The sequence below is a fragment of the Triturus cristatus genome, chromosome 3_2, assembly GCF_964204655.1.
Source record: "Triturus cristatus chromosome 3_2, aTriCri1.1, whole genome shotgun sequence".
NCBI lineage: Eukaryota > Metazoa > Chordata > Amphibia > Caudata > Salamandridae > Triturus > Triturus cristatus.
Window position 1 is genome coordinate 1041423428 of NC_140584.1, and position 22132 is coordinate 1041445559.

Genomic DNA, 22132 nt, shown 5'->3' on the forward strand with positions numbered 1-22132 from the left:
TATACACAATATAAAGACTATGTCAGGTAAGACTACTCTCTTACGTTCTCACTAATAAGACTACTCTCTTGAATTCTCACTGACAAGAATATCCCTTCTTGGGACATAAGCTCATACCACTATAATACTAAGAGCACAAAAATGTATTCTCATTCACGTATAGAATATCACCGATCATCACACACATTCATCCATGGCATGACTGCAATTGAGGTAAAATAAATAGTGCCCCTTCCCCTGCTTGAATCATAATTGTCGAGATAACGCTGCTTGAACAACTCAAGGTAAACAGTTTGCTGTGTTCATTGGCCTCACACAGCGTTTTGAAAAGGTTCAGCGAAACACCCCCCCTAGAACCGTGATTCCAAAATAAAGGGCTACTGAATACGGTTACGTCACCGCGGGAGGAAAGTGCCTTTAACTGAAAGAAAATGGTCTCGCCCACACCCTCCCTAGAACAATGTCTCTGACCAGGCGTGTAGGTATGCAAAGTTTCACCCCAACACAATCCCCGGAACCATGTCTCTGACCAGGCGTGTAGGTATGCAAAGTTTCACCCCAACACAATCCCCGGAACCATGTCTCTGACCAGGCGTGTAGGTATGCTAAGTTTCACCCCAACACAATCGAACAAACGGGTGTACTGGAGCCTCCGGAAAATGGAACGAAATGCAACGAGACACTACCCCGCCGAAGGCGAGGACAACAACACTTAACTGGCAGTTCCCGCCGATAACTCCTTTAACGTTGTTGCACGGTCGTCTGTTGCAGACTGGAACGAGGCTTAGGAAGGTGCTCCAACAATACGGCAGAGACTGGAACCAGCTTAGTCTCTCACCGCTACGGCTAACCGGTGACGGGCTTCTTCTCCTCCTGAAAGCCGGAACGGACTCGCACTCCGGAATTACGCACGACGTCCGGTGCGGGCGTCGATCCTTATGAATACGCGACTCCTCCCCCTTCCTGTCCTTGAGCATTCTGGGGCTTGTAGGCCAAGCAGGCACGCACAACCCGATCCCTGACAAAAAGGACTACTTGGTGAAACCTGGGAAGGAACCAAGCACCCTAAGGAGGGACAATTACAACAAATGCACCAATAAAAAGGCAGCATTTCTGAATTGCACAACAAAGAACGAATGGCAATGGTGGGCATGCCAAAAGCTCACAGAGGAGATCCTACATGTCTTGCAGACAGCGCGTGCGCTGCCTAGACGCGACCTAAAAACTACTGTAGAAACAGCAAACACATAAGACTTACCCGATTTATTCTCCCCGAGGCCTGGTGATGGGACTGCTGCTATGGCACACTCAACCCAGTCGCTAGCTTAAACTGGAAGTTACTCAGATCCTCCCCCAGGCACCAGCCCACCTATCCCAAGATAATCAATAGGAGTTGCTGGGTGGAACGGAAGAAGGCAGAGTTCACTGTCCACCCCCCTCCTACATTGTCCCAAATGGCCTGCCCCGCCCCCAGCCATTCAGATTAATGGAGATCTTTCAACAGTGCCCTGGGCCATTTAAATAATGTCCCAAATAAAAATCTGTTTTTGGCAGTGACACACACCACGCCCATCAGTGTGTCGTCACTGTCCTGGCTTATGCCTACAGGTCGAGGGTTTCCTCGCCCAGCCAACGCATGCGGAGGGCCCAGGGGCCATCCTACTCCCCTAGCTCCCAAAACACAGATTTAGTCAACGTGGTCATGGAGCAGCAAGCACAATTTATTGCTAGCTGCTCAGTGTTTCTTTTAATCCTTGTATTTCTCCCCCAGGGAGGCAGGGTGACTCCCACTGCGCCTGTGAACACCAGCCGTCCCTGGTCAGAAGGTGTGACACACTTTCTGGTCAGGCACACCGCTAAGTTGGGCCATCTGAAGTGGACAGTCGAACAAGGGTTTCACCATATTGTTTTTGGGGAAACAAGGAACTCTGGGTCAGGATTATCCTCACTCCTTACAGGAAGTGGTCATCCCGGGAGTGTAGTCATCCCAGAGAAAGTAGCCCATTGCCTACGACCTTATACTCCCCTTAACGCCCCTAAATTCAGTATTTTGGGTTCCTCGCGACACCAGGAACTCAGATTTGTCTACTGGGAGCTGAAGAAGGACAAAAGAGAGCAGTCACAGCAAGAACAGAGTACTTAACCACGACTTGGCGCCAAACCCTGTCTTGCTGTTTAGAACCTCGACAGTTGCACCAATCCGACTCGTCCAAAAGCTGTGCATCCTCTCAAAGCTGTGGAAAACCATCCCGCAACTTCAATAACCAAGCAGCATCTCCCTTGGGGTGGAGGAGCCATCTCCTTCCATCTGCAAGCACCAAAAGCATCTTCTGGTAACCCGGGCTGTTGGCCATCCGGCCCACCAAAGCGGCAGCATGACAGGAGGCTCTAAGAGGTCAGCCCCATCTCTCTGGTGAGTTTTGAGACGCAAGATCCTCTAGGAGCCCCCCTGCACCAATTATCTGACTACCGGGGCACTTGTGCCCACCAAGGTTTTACACCACTGCCAAAACTTACCTGCACATCGAGGGACTTCAGGAGAGATGAGCTGCACATCAAGAGTGGCCCTGCTGTGTTTCTTTCCCCTCCTCTGCAGGTATACTGAGAACCGTGAGAGCCTCCAACTCTAAGTGGCCCACAGCCAGCACCTCTGTACCCGAGCTCCATGGCCCAAGTACACATCTTCTGCCTGTGTTCCTTGGCCTAGGAGCCCCCACGAGCTTAGCCCCCCTTTGGGTTCCTCTTGACTTGTCTCCAAATCCCCCTTTGCAAATTTTGTTCCTTTGACAGGTCCCTTTAAACTTTGAAAGCTAACCACGTTTGAGGCTGCCATCGTGACCGGCACCTCTGTAACCCTAAACACCAGGGCAGGTAAACCTGGTGGTACTTTGGACCTTGGCCACCAAGCACCATAAGTCCTAAATGGTACCATCTACAACCTTTTGCTAATACCTGTAGGCAGTACATGTCTTTTCCTTCCACAAGATAATATTATGGCGTTCGAGCCTCATTTCCTAAATCTGACAGCTCCATCTTTTTCACTATATTCTTTGTAAAAACGGTAACACTTAAAAGTACATACCTGATCCCGAAGATCTTTGTGTCTAAAACTATATAAAATACTGTGTGGTTTTTTCAAAATTGGGCTCCGATTTCTTATTGAGTGTGTCTCATTTATTGACTCTGTGTATTCAACAGATGCTCAACACTCTCCTCTGATAAGCCTAAACTGCTCGACCACGCTACCACAAATAGAACACTTTGGGATTGTTAAAGCAAGCTCTTGTAAGCCAATAAGGGTCACCACGACTTTCTGCATAGTATACCTCGTTTAGGTACACTACATAGAAAGCCAGCTTCCTACACATAGTGTAGGAAGGTAGGATCCTTCTGCATATTTACGCCAACTTTTTGCCTGGTGCCTAGCTGGTTTTTGACTAGTCAGACTGGGAAACTGCTAATCGGGACCCCAGTCTATCTGCTTTCTCCCTAAACTGTTATGTACTTCGGTACACTCCAGATTGGATACTGGGGTACCCTGGTCAGTATATGGTAGCCATGTACCCCGGGCATAGGTACCCCAGAGGTCTTCCATGGGCTGCAGCATGTATTATGCCACCCATGAGGGACCATGCAAAATGGAACTACAGGCCTGCCATTGCAGCCTGTGTACGTTGGTGCATGCACCACTTACTAAAGATATAGGTTTACTATATCTAAAGGTCACTGCACTTAAAAATTATAAGTCACCCCTACAGCAGGCCTTTACAATCCCGAGGTTCAGGGTGCTTGGTTCTCAAGTGAGCAGGACACCGCTGTATCCTTCAGAGTCCAATCTTCTGGGTTGTCAGTGAAGCAGCCATATACTAATGTTGAGGGGCATTATGTGTCCGCGTTATGACCCTCTCGAAAACGGCTGTAACTAACCCTATCGTGTTTGGTGTCAAACATGTTGGAATCATACCCCCACACGTGTAACCGGTGTGGGAGGTATGATTCCACCCATCGGGAGCACCCTTTGTCGGGCTCCTGGTTTTCCCGATACCTGCCTTCTAGTCCCAGACAGCATAAAATGGTTGCTGCCGACCAGAGACACATTTCTGCCCTCCTGCTGCTTAGCCAAGCTCAAGCAGGGGAAGGCAGGACAATAGGCATCCTGTCACAGAGAGGTGGAATCACCTCCAAGACAGGATTTAGTGTATTAGGGCTGGGTGGGTGCGCTTGCCAGCGCCTGAAAGTCTGCATCAGGGGCACATTTGGTGTCCCTGTGCATAGTCCGGTTTCAAACCAAGCCTGGGAGGGTCCCCCTGGATCTTCCCAACCCTTTCCCTAGGGTACTTAAGGGCTTACCTGGTTGTAGGACTTTAAATTCGTTGCAGTCAAGATTCAGAACTGAAACCACTGCACCTAGACCATCTGGGCACTCTGTACTTCGCTGGACTTCGGTTGGGCCTGACTTCATCTCCCTCTGTCCGCTGCATCGTCTGTGCCTGTGCACCGTACAGGATCCGTGTAGGACCTGTGGAGCATCCAAGACACCTGAATATAATCTCCCTTTGAGTGAAGGAGTCACTCCCCTGCACTCGCAGGCACCGCAACACTGCTGACCGATCTGCTGATCCCGAGCTCCTACAGACTCTGAAGGGGCCAGCAACACAGGAGGTGGGTTTCTACGTCCCTCGAGGCCCGACTGCCCTCTCACCGAGTTTGAGGCCAGTATCCCTGTTTGGGGCTGCAATACCCGAACCTCTGTGCACCGTATATATTTGCAAGTGCATGTGCTTGTTGCCAATTCCTTGACCAGTGCATTGGGCTCCAAGTAGCCCCAACCTCTGGCAACTTTTCCTACAAAGATCTTCAACCACCTCGCACTGAGTGCTCCGTGGGCTATTGTTTTGTGAAGCTGCTCGAGGTCCTCTTGCGACTCCTGTGCCTCCGACCTGTGGGTCCATATGAGGGTCAACTTTGCTTTTCTTGGGCTCTCCTGGTTGCTCCAGGCTTGCCCTGACTCCCCTGTGTGTGATGAGTCTCCTGGACCTTGCTGGTCCAAACCGTACACGTCCTTGACCTCCGTCATGGGTTGCCTTTGCCAAGGCTTGTTGCTGCTCCCGCCGGACACCGACCCCTCAGCACTTGACATCCTTTGTGGGACAACTCGTATGCGGCTCCTGGTCCACGCAGCTGCAGATTCAAGGTCACCGCCAACTATCCTGAAGCACCCGACATTGGTGGGCAGTCATCTACTGAGCCCCTGGTCACTCCCAAGTGAACCAGACTCTGTCCCCTCTGCTTTCAGGTACTCCTCGACAAGAATCCATATTTGGAGTCCAACGTACACTTTCTTCCCTTCCAGCAGTAGCACTTTCTCAAAGTCCTCCATTGGGTTCGACAGCGGTTTCCGACACCACTTCACAACTTTGCACTCGGTTTCCCTGTTATAGGTAACTTGGGTACTTCGGTATCCACACGTGGGGTGGCTCTCCAACCGTCTGTCTTCCACTGCGTTTCTTCGAAGTGCACTGTGAAGGGTCCCTAAACTTCAAAATTCCAACCGCGACTTGCACATAGACTTGTACAGATCACGCTGTCGTGGTCACACACTGCAGGCGCACTCCGTGGGATCCCTATCTACTTACCTTGGGTGGTTCCTTGGGATGCCAGCAATTTTACGTCCTCTCGACATCGTCCTGACTCGAGTCATGATTCTCATACCACTTTCTTAATATATGGTTTGGTCCCCGCCGGGGCCCACCTTGTAGAAGTGCTATTTACTGATATTTATTTGCTTAAGTATTGTGTGCTTTGTGTCTGTCTCTGTGTAGGAGATACTGTAACATACTAGTTAGTGTCATATACTAAAAACATATTTTTATAACTACTGTGTGGTTCTCTTTTCATTTGTTCTATACTATAAGATTGCATTCTGGTAAAACAAGCTGCTTTACACTCCTTCAAGACTTAGCCTGAAGGCTGCTCTCCACAGCTACCACTTGGATAATCACCAGAAGGGTTGTCTGGACTGGTGCAAGGTGCCCACTTTAATTAGTGGACATCATATACCAGGCCAGCTTCTCACACAAAGTGTGAGAAAAATTCCTTTGAGAGTGAGGAGTGATGTGAGAAGTATGCTTGAAGGTATATACAAAGGGGATCATTGAAGCAGCTGATGCATCTCGATGGCTGTTGTGGTTATTCGAAAAAAAGCAGACTGGCACTCATGGTTTTTTGTTAAGTAGTGTTAACCTACAAATCATTGTTGAGAGTTTTCTCCTGATGAACATCAGTGAAATGGCTTTGTTATTAAATAATGCCAAGTACTTCTTAAGACTGGATTTAAAATCTGCATATCATCAGATTTGACTCTAGTGAAAGTCTAAACCCTTTTACTGCATTCATAACAATGGAGGGGGTTTATCAATTTATTAGACTTCCCTTTGGTCTTGCAGCACGGTCTAGCGTCTTTCAATGGTTTAGTAGTAGCTTATTTAGAAGCATAAGCAATGTACATTTCTCCCAAGATGAAATTCACAATTTTGGAGATAATTTAATGGAACATAACCTTTGGATGGAATTCTTAAGATCTTGGCGAGGCTGGACTCACTCCTCACACAGACAAGTGTCAGTTTGTTTTTATTGCAGGAAGTTGAATATTTAGGGTACATGATCTCATATCTGGGTGTTTAGCCAATAGATGATTTGGTGAGATCCCTCAGATTAGCACAGTAACACCAAGGAATAGATCAACTCTGCGCGTTCATGGGGTTGATGAAGTATTACTCTAAGTTTGTAGAGAATGTTTTTGAAAAAAGATTCCATGAGAGTTACTGAGAGTTTGAGTGGCAAGTGGGGGGGGGGGGTTAAAGAGGAGGGGGCATTTTTGAGAACTAAAAATACAAAGATACGAAGTCATTTTGATGTTAAATCTGCTTGTATAATAATAGCCAATGCCAGTGTCCATGATGTGGGATAGTGTTATCCCAGATAAACCAGTCGCTTTTTCATCAAGGTCCCAGAGTGCGGCTGAGGGCAATTCATCTGTAATACATAGGCAGGCATTAGCTGTAGCTTGGGATGCAGAATTTGTCTGCACCTTTTTGTGGGAAATAAATTTCAGATTAAGCACTGATCATATATAATTGCTTAAGGTTCTGCAGCTGTGAGGGCACGCAAAGCAAAGGTTCAGCTAGGCTGGCGAGGTTCACCTCCGGGTTACAGAAAGTGGCATAATGTGAAGCATGAAGCAGGATGAAAAAAAGTATAAGCAGACTTGCTGGTTAGAATACTATTGAAATGGGGAATTGAAGACTACAAAATAGCACAGGGTGATTTGCTGGAATGTGAAGTTGCACATTTATAGTATGCTAAGAGGGTGAGCCTGAAGCCATATCGAAGGACTAATGGAACAAGCATTGGCATAGCCAATAGGTCTCACCTTTGGGACCTTATAAGTGTTTAGCTAGAGATATTGACTTTGCTTATGTTTTTAAGCTGTGCTGTACATTAGTTGGTAGAAGGCTGAAAAGTTATAATAAAGAAGTGTTGATAGCATTTTTGTTACGTTATATATGACCAAGAAAGCATTACGTCCCAGTGAAAGACCATATTAAAAAAAGTATTACTTTTAAATAATGTTTTCATCTAATTTTGTCTTATAAATGTTGGCAACTTGTTTTTGCTTGTGCCAATGCTGGCTTGTTATCGTTCTCTTTTGTTATGGGGGGCATAAATAACAGCTTGGGAAATAGTACTTGTGTAACCGTTAGTGTGATAGTTAGTGAGTTAGTTAGTTTGTTAATGAGAGAGTTAGTAAGTTAGTGAGTGAGAGAGTGAGTTAGTGAGAGAGAAAGTTAGTGAGAGAGAGTTATTTAGTGAGAGAGCGAGAGAGATAGTTATAGAGTTAGTTATTGAGAGAGTGTATGAGAGAGAAAATGAGTTAGTTTTGAGAGAGAGAGTCTGTGAGAAATAGTTTGAATTAGTGTTTTTGAAGAAAATTAGATAGTGAGAGAGTTAGTGATAGTTTGTTAGTGAGAGAGTGAGTGAGTTAGAGAGAGTTAAAGTGAGTGAGAGAGAGTTAGTGAGCTAGAGAGAGCTACTTAGTGAGAGAGAGTTAGTGAGAGAGAGTTAGTACTTATTTTAAGCGTTAATTTTGTACAATCAAAGCGTTGTGTACATATGAAGAATACTAATGAGTGTAGCAAATTAAAGTGGCAGAATATTGAATTGCAATTAAAAAAACGTAAATTAATTTCGCGAATGCTGTAGTGTATAAATATACGATTTTTCCTTTGATTAATTTGCAGTTACATTTGTTTTGCACATATAAAACACCCAATTAGAGTACTTAGAACGAACGATAGCGAGTCTTTTTGAAGTTATCTGAAAGGCAATGAAAGCTGGTATTCCTGCAGATTAAAAAAAAAAAATCACCTGGGTGTGACGGCACAAATAGAGAGCGAGATAACGACTCATCCCCACACCTGCTTTTTAAAACAGTTCGTGCTGAGCACCGGCACTAGTGCTCTGCATATAGTCATTCATGGTTAGTTAATGCACCGTGAAGCAGGTAGGATAGCTCAGCGAGCGTAGTGCCCATTGCTGTGATTTGTGTTTGACATGCAACAGCTGAAACTGCGCGCCATGGTGGGGGAAGTGTCGCATTACATAGCGCCATAAGGCAGCTGCCTACAATGGCCCTAACCGGCCATGGGCAGCAATCACTAACTGAAAAATAGGGTTTAGCATAGTGAGTTGCGCAACTGGTATTTTGCTGCTACAGTAATTGCATTTAGATATATATCACAACAAGTAACATTATACCTACAACAAGCCGGGACTCTTGGCTTTGTTTATGGTTGTTGGTTGCATAAAATAAATAAGTAACAATTATGGCTTTGTTCCATAGCATATTGAAAATGCTTTAGTTCTGATATGATTGGACTTAAAAAGAACTATAGCAAGTCTTTTTGAAGTTACCTGAAAGGCAATGAAGGCTAGTATTCCTGAAGATTAAAAAAAAAAAAAATCACCTCGGGGTGACGGCAAAAATAGAGAGCAAGATAACGACCCGTCCCTGCACCTGCTTTTTAAAACTGTTGTTGCTGAGCACTGGCACTAGTGCTCTGCATATTGTCATTCATGGTTAGTTAATGCATCGTGAAGCTGGTAGGCGGTCAGAGAAACTGAGGGAGGAGAGAGAAGGCGTGGAGAGAAAGTGACCCGCTGAGCGGACATAGCTGCGGGCTGAAGAGAGACAGGGAGGTCCATGGACAGCCTTTACCTTGCGGGAGCGAGCAGCGATAAGCGCGATAATTGAAAACCGATGGCGCCACTGCTCGCTCCTTCAAGGTAAACGCTATACATGCACGCGTACTGATTAAAAACCGTGCATTACATGCCCGAGTTTCCAAGAATGTACGAAGTGATTGCAAGAGGTCACTCCAAAGCAGCGCTTGCGTGCTGCGTAGGCGAGACCTAAAAAGGCTGCCCAAAGTCATTTCAATAGCAAGAAGTGGTGAAGTGCATAAAAGAGTAAAAGGGAGAGGGATTTGAAGCCCCATTTATGACGTTTGGTATGTTAATATACAAACTGGATGGTTCTGAAGATTTGGTCATTGGTGATGAGAGGAACATTCAATCAATCAATCATTCGCATTTATAAAGCGCGCTACTCACCCATAAAGGGTCTCAAGGCGCTGGTGGGGGGGGGGGGGTCAGTGCTCGAAGAGCCAGGTCTTGAGCTGTCTTCTGAAGGAGAGGTGATCAGGTATGGCGCGAAGGTGGCTGGGCAGAGAGTTCCAGGTCTTCGCTGCCAGGAAAGAGAAGTATCTTCCTCCGGCGGTGGCTTTGCGGATGCGGGGTACGGCTGCCAGGGCCTGTCCGGTAGAGCGTAGAGTGCGCGGAGGAGTGTAGAAGGAGACACGGTTGATGAGTTTGGGTCCGAGGTTGTGAAGGGCTTTGTGTGCGTGGGTGAGGAGTCTGAAGGTGATCCTCTTGTTGACTGGGAGCCAATGGAGTCTCTTCAGGTGTCCGGAGATGTGGTGGTGGCGGGGTATGTCCAGGATGAGTCGTGCGGCAGCGTTCTGGATCCGCTGACGTTTCCTCTGCAGCTTTGTGGTGATGCCGGCGTACAGAGTGTTCCCGTAGTCCAAGCGGCTGGTGACGAGGGCGTGGGTGACGGTCTTCCTGGTGTCGGTGGGGATCCAGCGGAAGATTTTGCGGAGCATGCCGAGGGTGTTGAAGCATGTCGAGGTCACCGAGTTAACCTGTCTGGTCATGGAGAGGGATGAGTCCAGGATGAAGCCGAGGTTGCGTGCGTGGTCGGTGGGTTGGGGAGTGCTGCCTAGGGCGGGGAGCCACCAGGAGTCATCCCATGCGGTGGGAGTAGGGCAGAGGATGAGGACCTCCGTCTTATCTGTGTTCAGTTTCAGCCGGCTGTCTGTCATCCAGTTCGCTACTTCCTTCATGCCGTCATGTAGTCTGGTCCTTGCTGAGGTGGGGTTGTCGGTGAGGGATAAGATGAGCTGGGTGTCGTCGGCGTAGGATATGAGGTCGAGTCCGTGTTTGCGTGCGATGTTCGCCAGGGGGGTCATGTAGACGTTGAAGAGAGTGGGGCTGAGGGAGGATCCTTGAGGTACGCCGCAGATGATCTCCGTGGCTGTGGATCTGAAGGGGGGCAGGCGGACTCTCTAAGTCCTTCCGGAGAGGAAGGAGACGATCCATTTCAGGGCCTTGACTCTGATGCCGGCGTTGCTGAGGCGGCGTATCAGGGTGCGGTGGCAGACCGTGTCGAAGGCTGCAGAGAGGTCCAGGAGTATGAGGGCCACGGTTTCTCCCTTGTCGGTCAGGGCTCTGATGTCGTCCGTGGCTGCGATGAGGGCGGTTTTGGTGCTGTGGTTGGCCCAAAAACCGAACTGTGTGGGGTCGAGGGAGTCGTTGGGTTCCAGGGCGCTGGTGAGTTGAGCGTTGACGATTTTCTCAATCACTTTGGCGGGGAACGGTAGGAGAGAGATGGGACGGAAGTTTTTGAGTTCGGTGGGGTCTGCTGTGGGTTTCTTCAAGAGGGCGTTGAGCTCTGCGTGTTTCCAGCTCTCCGGGAAGGTGGCGGTGGTGAGGGAGGCGTTTATGACGTCTCGGAGGTGCGGTGCGATGATGTTGTCGGCCTTGTTGTAGATGTGGTGCGGGCAGGGGTCCGATGGGGATCCGGAGTGGATCGAGTTCATGACGCGTGTGGTCTCCTCGGTGGTGGTTGGGCTCCAGGTGAGGATGGTGGTGATGTCGGTGGCGGGTTCCGGGGGGGGGGGTTCGCGTTGGTGGTCGTGAAGCTGTTGTATATATCGGTGATCTTGTGGTGGAAGAAGGTTGCGAGGGAGTCGCAGAGGTCTTGTGAGGGAGGGATGGGGTTGTTTTCTGAGTCCGGGTTGGAGAGCTCTTTGACGATGCCAAATAGTTCCTTGCTGTTGTGGGCGTTGTTGTCAAGTCTGTTCCGGTAGGCTGTTTTTCGTGCGGCGCGGAGGTGTTGGTGGTGTTGGCGGGTGGCGTCCTTGAGAGCTGACATGTTCTCCTCGGTCTGGTTGAGGCGCCACTTCTTCTCGCGGGCGCGGCATTCTTTCTTGGAGTCCTTGAGGTCGGGGGTGAACCAGGAGTTTTTCTTGTGGTTGTTGGTGTTGGCTTGAGTCTTCAGGGGGGCCAGGAGGTTGGCGCAGTCGGAGATCCAGCTTGTGAGGTTGTTGGCGGCTTCGTTGGGGTCGGTGGTGTTGGTGGGTTGGTTCTGGGAGAGGGTTGATGCGAGCTGTTCAGTGGTGATACGATTCCAGTGTCTTCTTGGTGGTTGCTGGGTGTGGTGGTGCATGGTGGTCTTCTTGAAGCTGAAGTGGACACAGCTGTGGTCCGACCAGGTGAGTTCGGTGGTGTGGCTGAAGGTGATGTGTTTGCACCACGTGAACTAAGAGAGAGAGATCGAGTTGGCCAACTAAGGATATTTGAGTCAGACTTTAACAAAAGATATCTTAAAGAAAAGTTTAGTGGCCAACAGTGGAGCAGGAAGTGAAAGAATTGGTTGAAAAATGCTGATTGTATTATGAAAGTGAGAAAAGATTGAACGTTGGTGATGCACCACCAGGTCACTATGAATCAGTACTAGGTGCATTGTGAAAAGTGTGCATGTATTTCATCTGCCCAAAGGACTATCTGAATGATTCTGAATGATATGCAGTAGTTCTCGTGAATGTTTTGTCAAGGTTAATGGAGGTTGAATTTGTAAGAAGTATCACGACTGAATCGGCCTTGGTAGTTTTCCTCAGGTTTTCTTGAGGAAGCGTTGTCCACAGTACTTATTCATGGACTATGCAAGTGTTCTTAAACTTACATGTAGAGAGGCATGTAAGAACATCACAATACAATCTGCAGGGGATTGGTGTTTAAAGGATGAATCACTTGATCAAAGGGGCTATGCAGGTGGCACTATGTAGTTGGAAGAATATTGTGGAAGCTACACAGGAAATGGTGTGGTCAAATCAACACCCTTTCAACTCATGAGGGGAATGAGAACCAAGAACAAAGTTATTACCACGTTGGAAGGATGTGGAAGCAGAAACCGGCAAAAGTCCCAACTCGAAGAAAGGTAGGATAGGGCCAGGGATTAGGTTAAGGTGAAGCTAGCAATTAAAGGAGAGGATATTAATACGTTTTCAGAACCGCTAGAGGTGGCGAGTGGTTTTACATGAGGGCCAGAAATTAGAAATGGAATAAGAAGAGATTTACTTAGTATTGTAGGAATTGTGAGACGCTTAGGAAAGATGTGTGGGGAGGAAGTGACAGAAAGGGGGCGAGAATGTTGTAATGCTTTTATGTTGATGCTCATGAAAGCATATATTGCTTTCATGAGGACAACATATCCTTGTCATGATGATGGTGACAAGGCTATGTTGTGAGGTGAAGGAGCCTGGTTAGGCAAGGTGTGATCATGAGAGGTTGATGGAGCGAGACTAGTACAGAGGACAGGAGTTTCTGCACCAAGCAAGCGGGAGGGAGGTAGGGCATGTTAATTACCTGTGTGGTTGCCTGATTTGATCCTGGAGTAGTGAAGCATCTTGCTTCGTACTCAGGTCTTTTGTTCTATATTAAGTGTTTGCAGGGATTTCATATTCTCATTAGATGTGTGGGTAGAGGGGGACTGTTTTGTTCCTAGGTCAGTGTGGGTGCAGGTCTCGTTGCTCATCATGGAATGTGTGTATGTAAGCACTGTGACATGGGCTGTGAGGTCACTGGGTTCTGACCTTAGCAGCTGCTTCTGGGCGGGCTTGGTGGCTCCATGGCATTGTTGTGTATTAATTATAAATACATTCTTCAACCAGTTTGGTGTGGGAGCTTATCACTAAAATAACTAATAGCAGAAAGAGTGAAGGAAGATACACAGAGGAGAGTGACAGCCAGAAGAGAAGCATGTGACAGGCCAGGGGTTTGAAAGGGAGCCTGAGAACAACACGTTAAGAGTATTCCAGATAGCAGAGTTGAGGGGAATTGAGTGATACTCACATAGCAGAGTATGACAGCGGCGAGTCTGTGCAAATGAACAGTCAAAGGAGCACTTTTGGGGGAGTAGAGTGACAGATCTAGGAAAGAGTGGGTGACTCTATACAGCGTGTTTTGCATTGCTTGTTCCATAACTCTCCATTTATCTCTGAATATTTTAGGGCCCCCTGTATCATGGGATGACCCTTCTATCACCTCTGCGCCTCCATCCATCCATCCTCTCTCCCATACAGCGAGATAACGCCTGTCCATTTTCCCAACAGATACTGTATCGATGAGAAATGTTGATAGCGGCACCATCTTTATACAGGCGCTTGTAGAGATCGTACGAAAACAAGCCTGCACCGACTCCTTGGAAGAGCTTTTCCGTAAGGTGGGAACGATAATGACTGGGATATGATTAGAGCGAGAGCGACATGGTCAAACAGAGCTATTTTAAGGGGTTTGTGACGCATGGCATAAACATATTTAGGGCTACTTTTTGGAATGTGTATCTGTAAATAGTGCTAAAACAGCATATCTCCATGACCTTGCTGTCATCCCACATGTCAAGTACTCTCTAGGAACCCCCAACTGTAACACCTCTGTATAACTCCCACTGGTCACTTCTCTCTCTAAGACCACCACTATTCACCTGGTCTGCAGACCTGATTGCTACAAAACCTTCAAGGAAATCACATACCCCCTCCTTTTAACCAACCATATCCTTATCTTTGACTTCAAACATCCAGGCAGTTCCTCCACCAAATGTAACTAGATTGGTCAGACTATGCCATTATCCCGGTTACCATTTCCCCAGCCACCCCAATGACAGTTAAAACCTACCAAACTACACTTTTGCTCCTTCATGCACTTGAAAATTCCCAATCAAGAACTCATCAAGCTGCCATTCACTAATAACTCCCAAGATGATGTCAAGATGTTAAACATCCCAGACGATATCATCATCAACACTCACACTCTCCTGAAAGCAAAGCTTTCCACGTTTTGCTGGGCTCAATAACTTACAGACAGCAAAATATATATCGGCAAGCAGAAAAAGACATCGCACAAAACCCAAATCTGAGACTTGAGTACTCACACTCCTCACAATCAAACCTTATCTCTAGAGCCAAATCCATCTATAAGTCCACTAATGTGAGGCCTCTTTAGTGCCAGCAAGGCTATCTTTAAGGTCATCAGGTCTTGATGCCAGACCCACATGTTACTACACTCTACTGTAAATTGCAATTGCTCAATTACTCACCAAACGAGCAGGTTTAGCACTTCAGTAGCACAAAGCAAGTCATTGCCATTTCTCCCTACCCTCCTTAAAATTACCTCCTCATACAAACCATGCTAATAAATGTACCATGCTGGAATCCACCACAAATAGGGACACTATTAGAACAGTGGGTCCAATAGGTGCTTTACTGGGCAGAAGTGGACTGCAGGGGAAGAGGTTGATTTCAGTACACTCCGGGATGGGAAGAGCTCATATTATCATTTAAAGAAATAGCTGATCCTACTGATGCCACAGAGGAAGACACCTGAAGCAACCGGCATTACCAACCACATGGCAATAATCTGTGGGAGGTTGGGATTGGACGCCGCTTGCTCCTGGCATGCCCCACCCCCCAAGCCTACCTTGAACCGAGCTCCTGGTGGAGTCCTGCCAGTGTCATGCATGGGCTGTTAGCAGCAAGTACCCATGGACCTGAGAACAGTAAACACAAGCACATGACACAAATATTCACTCATTTAGTTGATTTAAAAAGTTGAAAGAAGAAACATTTATCATTTTTGTTGTTGGGAACAGTATAGACCAGCCACTGTACATGCACATGTGTATCTAACAAAGTATAATATTTGTTTTCGTGTGAAGCATGATGTCTCCTCATCTATTTTTAAAATGTTCTACAAAAGAATAACCTAAAAAAAAAACAAATCTTTTAATGGGCTCACCATTCTCCCATTGAGCACCATTAAGCTCAACATAGTCAACACATACCATGCACAAAGCATCTGTTGTCATACAATAATAACTGGAAAGGTGAAACCTCAACCCTCAAGGACCCTGCCTGCTACCAACCCACTGATGCTAATCAAAAGATGTTTGCCTCCCTCGTTTAGATTTTCCTTGGCCTTTAAAGTAATTTGTCACTGTGTGCATCTGCAGAGTCTAGAAGACAGATGGGGGGTCTCGTCAACCCTCTTGTGGCCATAGTTCACTATGATGGGCTAAAAAATATAAACATCCAATCCTCTCATACGTCCTTAGGTCAGTGATGGGGAGCGCACACTTCGTAGAGTCAGTGTTAAGAGTTCACGGGAAGAAAGCTGAGTTTTCCCTTCAATGACTAAAAGAGGAGATAGTATATAACATTGCAAAAGAAACACATTAAGAAGCTGAAGGGAGGGAACTGCAGTATACCAAAGGAATCAAACCTAATGACAGAGAGAGAGAGAAACAGGTGTCAGAGACCAAACGAGTGTGCGTCAGAGAAAGAAATTATAAAATGATAGTTTAAAATACTGAAAAAGAATGACATAGTGGTTGGAAGACTGGAAGAAAGTATGATAGAAAGTAAGGTAAGACAAAAAAGGTTGAAAGAAAGAATGAAAATATTCAAGACGCGAAAAAATGAAAGGTACATTTAAAAGACAGTGACTCACTGGGTGATACCTTCTATCCTTAAAAACCCCAGTGCAGGCTTTTTTGTGTTGGGCCCAAGTTTGTCAGTGGGACTAAAGAGAGACGCATCTCAAGGCATTTAGATGTAGGGAAAGCTATGGTGTTCCCGATTATTGCTTGGCACTTTGTGCTGTGCCTATGCTGTGCCTTTTTATCCCTGCTGCAGATGGAGGAATCTCAAGACTGAGACCGAACAAGAAACGGCAAGGTAGCAGATATGGTAAGAACTAGGAAGGCTTGTCACCGATTTGAGACAGAGAGAAGCACGACTTGTTATTCTTCGGTGCTGTGCAGACTGAGGTCCCTGTGGTGTACCTGCACTGGCAGTAAAAGCCCACCGACACCCTCAGAATGTCTCTAAACATTCTTGACCTGGCACAAATATAGCTGTTCATGGGAGGCGTTACCTGTTCCAGAAACTGAAACTTGAGCTGGCCTTCCCTGACACCTAAAGGGATAAGCTTGCTCCTGTGATGGCATGACATCTCAACAACCAAAAAGCGAAGGGACGATGGAGGACTCCTTTGCTCTGAGTCTCTGGAGCTGCTTGGAGACCGCGACCTCTATTGATAACTAAGAAAAGCACAGAGAAAACATTTTACCCAAGAAGGATTCCTTATGGTTGCAGTGAAGGTATTCCAGGCCATTTTAAGGAGTTCTGAAGAGAAGGTAGGGTCTATGGAGATGAAATTGGAGAGGATGGAAGATGGGATGGAGAGTGCGAGGATGAGTGCTCCTCTGAGGAAAAATGGGTGAAATCACATCAGGTGTATGGGCTGTTTAAGGAGATTAAAGATTCGACACGCTCCATGACTCCACAATATATTCACCTCTGCAGTTGGAAGGCAAAAGAGAACATTTGGACAATCAGGATCACTCTGCCAACAAGCATATTTTGAAATTTGCCTCTTTCAATTCTGGCTTCTGTGTTTGTTTCTGGAAATAGGCTGTTTCTGCACATCAAGAAAATCCTATATACCCATCGGCAAGGAGATTTTCTTTTGACAAGTTGCAGTGCTAACAAAATCAAAATATGGATCAGGCCCAAAAGTTATTAACAGTAGTAAACCAATTGACTCTCCGAGTATAAAGCTTGACATCAGAAAATTCCTCCTTATGTCAGTCTCTCTCTGTCTCTGAATCCTGCTCTGGTTGGGTTGGCCGAATTAAAAGTTTATTAGATTCATTTCACCTTTAAGCCTCATATTTATGTCCGTGATAGATCCAAGGTTGGGTTTATTGTGATTAATATGACTGGAAATGGTCTGGCAAGGCCATGCCATTAGTTTCAGATGCTAATTTTCCATCCTTATGGAATTCAAAAATATGTTCGACTGTTGAGATCTGAAGTTTTCCTCCCAAGAAGAGATTTTATAAATTAACCAGGGGTCCTTGGAGTTTATATACTTCCATCTCTAAGTTCAAGGACTTGGCTAGAGAGGTTGATTGTCCTGACTCTTCCCTAGTCAGGTTATTTCATTAGGAATGTCTTGAAGGCTGCTCCCCAGATCAGCTTCCCTACAAGATCTAATCCAGCTAACCTTCGATATTGATAGACGCCTTCAAGAAAGATGTATGGAACATCAAAAACGATCTCAGTCCAAACCACCTCGAAGACCTGCATTTAAGATAGCATCTAAAGCTACTGATCCTGAAGATGAGCCCATGCAAGTAGGTTTTACTACAATTCCTTTGTCAAAGGAAGAAAAGGCAAGATGCCATAAGCAAGTGATCTGTTTGTACTGTTGTCAGAAAGACCACCTTTTTAGCTCTTGCCTTGTCTACCCTGCTCTTCAACCTAAGGAATCGGAAAACTAGGAAGCTCGTCCCTAATGCAGGGAATGGAGGCAAGTGTTAATCAGATATCCCTGCTTCCTCCTCTGAAATCCTCTGATTTTGTCCGCCTGCAAGGGGTACTTCAGATTCATCCTCAACATCTCTTGGTTCCTGTCCTTGTGGACTGCGGATCCTCCAGTGCATTTATAGATATTCAGTATGCTGCCAACCATCAGATTCCTGACCAAAAGAAAAACTGTACAGCGCAGTAGAAACTTTTAAGGGAGCGTAAGTGGCTTCTGGCCTAGTCACTGACAAAACTCAGGACTTGTCTTTCTGGATCACTGCCAATTATGAAAAACTCACCTTTGATTTAATTTCCTCTCATAGTTATCCTATTTGTGAGAAATTGAGTTGTTGGTTGAAGGAGGTGGAACCCTACTCAAGCAGCCGCCACAATCCTTGTCAAGGTGAACCACAAAAAGTTACTAAATTAAACTGTGCCAAACACTCGGGCAGCTTGGCCCAAAAGCAGTCAGGATTAACTTGGAGGCAATGTGTTAAGTATTTATGAAGCACTTAAACAGGAATAAAGTAAAAACACAGCACAAGAAAAATCCAACACCAATTTAGAAAACTATAGCTAATTTTAATAATTTATTTGGCACCAAAACAACGAAAATCCAGTCAGTAGAACAGGAGTTCTAAATGTTTAAACTGAAAAATAGCACTTAAAAGATCAAATTGCGTGACAATAAGTCTGCGGTTGGCAAAGTCAAGTTATGGCCGACTGCGATGGAGCGTGGGTCAGATACATGAAATGGATTTGGCCCAGACGGTGCTTACCTTCGAACTTAAAAGACATTTTGAAGAAAATGTCTGAGAAGGTGGAGTTCAGCGGGGCAAAGCAGTCGAACTGTCCCAGTATGAAGCATCATTGTTAAGAAGCTACGGAATTAATTCGCTGTGAAGATTCCTTCATTAGGACTTAGTCTCTTTTTTGGAAGCTGAAAATCTCAGAGGGGCAAAGCTGCAGGCTGTAGCCGATAAGGGCTCCACGAGTCCAGATACCCCTTCTGCAATGAGCCGCTGAATAGATTTTGCTGCTGTGTAAAAGAACATAATGGGAACTGTCCCAAAGTCAGGCCTGCTGGCGATGCACCTTGGGTGGATTGATGAGCATGTAGGTCCTGGTCTCCTCTCAGTTCTCAGAGAAGTTTATGGGCAGAAAAAGTCTAGGTCTCAAGTTTTGGACCTGGGCTATTAGCGCACCCTTGCCGCCACTTCTAAGGGTCCAGAAATGGAGAGGCACCACTTGGAGGGTCAGGGCTCACCCAGGCAGGAATCAGAGGTGGGTTCAAGATGGTTGGAGACTTTCTGTCCCTGAGGTTCTGATCAGGGAGCCAGTCAACTAGCCCTTGGAGTCACTCTGTAAGTCTTGGGTTCTAGTAGGAGAGAGGGGCTCAAGCTGCAGGACAGACAGCTGGGGGATTAGAGGAGTCTTCAGGGAGCAGGGCAGTCCTTTTTGGTGCAGCAAACCCGTCTTCTGAAATGCATAGCAGGCCACGGGTAGTCCTCAGTTTTTCTGCAGGTGCAGGAGTGAACTGAAAATTGGGTCTGAGGGTCCTGTTTTTATACTCGGTGTCTACTTTGAAGTGGGGGAAACTTCTGAAGGTTTCTCCTCACTGAAGTGTCTGGAATTTCATGCCTCCCTGCTTTGGTCCCAGCCTGTCTGCAGGCACAATAGGCTAGTGGGAAATTGTTTGAAGGCAGGGCACAGTCTTTTTTGGAGTGCAAGTGGGGCTGTGCACAAAGGCTTCCACTGTGCTATCTTCATAGCTTAATATGGAAAGCAACCAATCGCCAAATACTTACACAAGATGATATCTACAACATTCTGGGTTTCCCAACTCAAAATGGCCATGCCCTGCGACCCACATGTTTACCAAAAAAGATGACAGTGTCACACTCACTCCGAGTACTATTGGCATCTTAATCAAACACGAGCACATAGGGACCAGAAAAATCATGAGTTCCAGATGAGAACCAGCAGTGATCACTTTGCCTGAACACCAAGTTTCATCTGCATCTCCAGCCACTTGTATTGCAAGTTCCACAAAAGAGATTAGGGAATTTAATAAGCTAGCTGATTGCCAACCACGCCAGCTGCCAAGTTATGCGTGCACTCTGCTGGAGCTCTCTCAAGCTGGAAATGACTGCCACGCCAGCTGCCAAGTTATGCATGCACTCTGCAGGAGCTCTCTCAAGCTGGAAATGACTGGGAGTGACACTGTTCCCTGACCAACACTCCCCCAGCATAAGCATTGACAGTAGTTGGTCATGTGATGTGCTGTATAGAACTCCCTACGAAGAATAGGGGTGGAGGGGACTCTGTCCCTTAGCTGTACCGGACAAAGGGTTCAGCAAGCCACAGAAAACCAAGCCTCAAAAGACCACCATTTTCCTTTATTGTAGTAGAGGTCGGGTCCATATGCATGAGCCAGCTAATGAGGTATGTTTTGAAAGGGGGATCAAGAAGCGCAGAGAGAATGCGGTCATGATCCACCCGGATTACCAATTACTCAATGCAGAAGTATGGCTCCCCGAATAGTCTTCTCTTAACCCCACAAAGATGTCATCGTATTAGACAAAGAGAAACACTCAGATAGCCAATACGTTTTTGGTAAAAGCACTCTTTTGTGAAAACTCCCAACATCTGCTCAGTCAAATCCTGTAATCATGGCTTTCAACCTGTGGGCTGAGGCAAAGTCCCTTTCCTGGTAGTATTTCTTAAAGCTCTTTTTTTTAGGTTGATCACATAACATCAGCAGCCGTTATGCTGTCAAGCGAGCCCTAATTTTATCAGTCTCATCTTGAAAATGGTAGCAGGCTAGGTAAAATTGCACCTAGATTACTTGAACTGCCTGTTAAAATTAAGAATTTTAGGGCCAGATGTACGACCTTTTTTAACGGTAGCAAACGGAAAATTGGCCCGGTTGCGACCACTAAATAGGTCTGTGGCATGTACAAACCCTATTTTGCGAGCCAGTAAGCTATTACCGACTCGCAAAATAGGGTTTGCGACTCGCAATTAGGAAGGGGCATGTCAAGGGCGTCTCTTCCTAATAGAGTCGCACTGGTATGTACAATTGTTAATCACAGTCGCTGTTACCACCTATTTCAAGTTGGTGGTAAGCCAGTCTCAAAATCGGATGGTTTCCCCACGGGACCCCTTCCCCTTTGTGTTGAGCAGTAAAAATATTTTTTAAGAGCACTGCCTGCTCTGAAAAAATTAAACTGAAACGTTTCCTTTTTCTTTTTCAAATGCATCCATAAAAAAAAAAACTGCTTTATTTAAAAAGCAGACACAGGCATGACTGTCTGTTGACCCCAGCAGGCCACCATCTCTGTGAGTGCTGGCCATTCCCAATGGGTCGCAAATTGCGACCTGCCTCATGAATATTAATGAGGTCGGACCCTTGCGACTCGTTTGGGGAATCACCAACAGTATCTCAGACACTGTTGTACATTCCATTTTGCGATTCGGAAAACATTGCAATATGCGACTCGCAAAATGGAATGGTCGTACATCTGGCCCTACGACCATTATTTAGAGAAAATGTTCTGAAAAATGCTCCATTTTGCTAACTTTTGAGGCATTTTTTATTGGAGTGGGAAAAGCACTTCAAAATCCTCTGGGGAAAGATGAGCTTTATCTGGCATACCATACACGTATTAGAATATTTTGGCGCACACTTAACCGCTGCCTGTACAATCAGTAGCTTTTACCAATTAATTAACTGTTCTGAACAATGCAAATATGGTCCCACATTCCAGACCTTACTTAGGAATGAGTGACACTTGATGATTTAAATTATTTCAAGAGCGTCCACATAAATGATCCTGCAAAACATGCACCTTTCATCGCTTTATTCTTTGCAAACTGATCTGTGAAATGCACCATTTGTCCCCATTGGCTTGAAATGTGTTCAATAGGAAAGGGGGATGTAATGACCCCTGTGTACTAAAAGCCTACTAGGGAGAACTGGGATGGCTTCCTTTACTCTTGCTCTATGCCATTCTACAAAAGGTTCACACAGTGGGAGATATTTTACTCCCTTCACGTTGAATAGTTGTGGAACCGCCCTCGCT

At 46.2% G+C, this 22132-nt stretch overlaps 1 protein-coding gene across 5 annotated transcripts in view; it reads left to right on the forward strand.

The window, feature by feature from the left end:
• Nucleotides 1–22132, forward strand: part of LOC146859070 (caspase-1-like) — a 264504-nt gene that overhangs the window by 215108 nt on the left and 27264 nt on the right. For 4 of the 5 annotated variants that reach the window (XM_085649725.1, XM_085649727.1, XM_085649723.1 and 1 more), the window contains exon 7: nucleotides 13794–13903. In XM_085649725.1, the coding sequence (XP_085505851.1) occupies nucleotides 13794–13903 (110 nt within the window). The remainder of the gene's footprint in view (nucleotides 1–13793; nucleotides 13904–22132) is intronic. The other variant, XM_085649726.1, reaches the window with a different exon arrangement.